This window comes from Fopius arisanus, unplaced genomic scaffold (genome assembly GCF_000806365.1).
Source record: "Fopius arisanus strain USDA-PBARC FA_bdor unplaced genomic scaffold, ASM80636v1 scaffold00611, whole genome shotgun sequence".
Lineage (NCBI taxonomy): Eukaryota > Metazoa > Arthropoda > Insecta > Hymenoptera > Braconidae > Fopius > Fopius arisanus.
Window position 1 is genome coordinate 1 of NW_011888350.1, and position 2,036 is coordinate 2,036.

General features: G+C 39.8%; 1 protein-coding gene across 1 annotated transcript; it reads right to left on the reverse strand.

Annotated features, from left to right (window-relative positions):
- Positions 1-55: 55 nt before the first annotated feature.
- Positions 56-1,568, reverse strand: LOC105273001 (uncharacterized). Its single transcript, XM_011315237.1, has 3 exons — positions 899-1,568; positions 725-830; positions 56-648 (listed from the first exon to the last, which is right to left on the reverse strand). The coding sequence occupies exons 1-3, from the start codon at positions 1,485-1,487 to the stop codon at positions 426-428; spliced, it is 918 nt and encodes a 305-aa protein (XP_011313539.1). The 5' UTR covers positions 1,488-1,568; the 3' UTR covers positions 56-425.
- Between the last annotated feature and the right edge of the window lie 468 nt (positions 1,569-2,036).

The following is a 2,036-nucleotide window of genomic DNA, read 5'->3' on the forward strand; positions in this document are numbered from 1 at the left end:
TTTCAAACGATTCTCAAATTTCAATAAATGATAATTGAAAAGAAAAATTGCTCCATATATAATTTCTTCTACAGAAAATAAGAGTTAGTGGTATACAAAGTCTAGAAATTAATTGTATAACGAAAATCTCATCGTTCAATTTAAACTCGAATTCGTGTATTTTTTTTCTGTAAAATTTCTTGAATTTTCCACAAATCATTTCTATAGATTCCACATAAATAAATATCAAGACCTCGAAAAAAAAAACACTACAAAAAGATGACAGACAATAAGTAACGAACATTGTCCAGACTTTGTATATCGGCACTGATTAAAGATTAGTATTATCATAATTGTATCATAACCCTAGTTATTTCGTCTACCCACACCTCAAAAAAAGACAATTGTATAAATGATCGAACTGTATACATAAACGTGTTAATAACTTAGTCTGAATACCTACCCATAGGCAGAGAAGGTACACTCTCAGTTTTTCCACCTAGACCGAGGTAAACAATAGCCAAAACACCGAAGAAAAGGGCCAATCCTATGACTAATACCATCGACACCACGTTCTGATTATTTCTGCCCTCTTCCTGTTTTGTTGCCGGCGCTTTGTACGCTCTGGTCACAACGTCCCGAGATCTGTCGTTCGACGAGGAAACATATCTGACATAACAACAAATTACTCCATGAATAATCAATTATTAACGACCAATAATTCCAGACTAACGTGACACCTCACCTGGAGTTTGTTGCATTGTAAGATGATCGCAGAGACGAGAAATGCCCATTGGTATCGCTCTCTTTATTTTCGGGACGTAAATGAGTTGTATGACGTAGCATAGAGCCTAAAACAAATAATTTATCATTCAAATTCATTCATTATTTCATTACATAAGAGTTGAAGATTTCTTACTCTTAAAATTAGATCGAGATGGTGCACTGCTGCCGGTCTGAGTGCTCAATCTCCTGGTGAATTCAGAAAGATAAGGGCTCTCGTAGGTGGCCAAGATGTCATTGACATTGAGATCCTCCCTCTTGTAGGAGGAATCATCCTTAATAGGTGCAATCGGCGAGATGTTTGGCTTGAAAGGTGGCACTGTATACTTATCTTCCCTGAGAAGATTCGAGCCCCTGGTTCTGCTCTCGTAAGTCTTGACAGTTGTCTCGACGTCAGCGGAATTTCTATCCTTACGTGAGTCGTATGATGGCTTGGGGGCTTCAACTCCAAACTTGGTTGGAAAACGTTTATCTGAATCCTCGGGGATGTCTGAGTCAGAGCCAGTCTCCAAGCCATCGTTGACGGTGGATAGCTTGAAGGATTTCGTCTTCTTCTGGACGGTCTTCACTGTGCGACTCGTTGAATTGACTGTTGCATCCTCGTAGTCAGATGTCTCCTTGGTCTCTGAGTTTCTCGAGCCTGCACGACGTTTCGAGGGACTCCTGGAGACACTCGATGCCACTGGAGGTGGTGCTACTGCTGGTGGAGGCATTGGATTTGCCATCGTCTGGCGGCGACTGGTGGACGTCGCCTTTTTCTTTTTATTTATCGCTGCACCAATGTCATCATCAGTGTCATCACTGCTGTATCTGTAATAATACTTCATTCATTTCAGAGGGACTGAAATCGAGAAAGTCGAAGAAGTATTCGCAGAATTCACTTGACTTCAATTAGCCAAGTGGTGGAACGAGATAATCGGAATTTTCGACTTTTTTAGAATACCCGTTATTCCACGTGTATTGTTTTTATGAGAGAACATGACGAGAGCTTTTTTCTCCAGAATATACTGAACTACCGAAAAGCCCCGAACAATTTTAACCTGAAATCGATGATTTTCGAGATAAACGTGATTGATAAAAATGTTAAGTACGTCTCGTGGTGTCTCATCACTTTACTGCAGAATTGTTTTGATTCATCGGGAGTCATTGAACCTTGAACGTAACCACTGATGTCACGCATCACAAAATCAGTGAGGTTTTGTTTTCCACGCCGACATTTTTGGATAACTTTTTTTTCTTCCCTCATAATGTAACTTTTTGGTTAAGTTCCCTGA

Bases quoted from the DNA above. Each gene is read 5' to 3' on its own strand.
- LOC105273001 (XM_011315237.1), bottom strand. From the start codon at position 1,487: ATGGCAAATCCAATGCCTCCACCAGCAGTAGCACCACCTCCAGTGGCA. The intron at 831-898 runs GTAAGAAATCTT...TATTTGTTTTAG, and splicing joins ATCTCGATCTAATTTTAAGA to GCTCTATGCTACGTCATACA. The intron at 649-724 runs GTGAGGTGTCAC...TTGTTATGTCAG, and splicing joins TACAATGCAACAAACTCCAG to ATATGTTTCCTCGTCGAACG.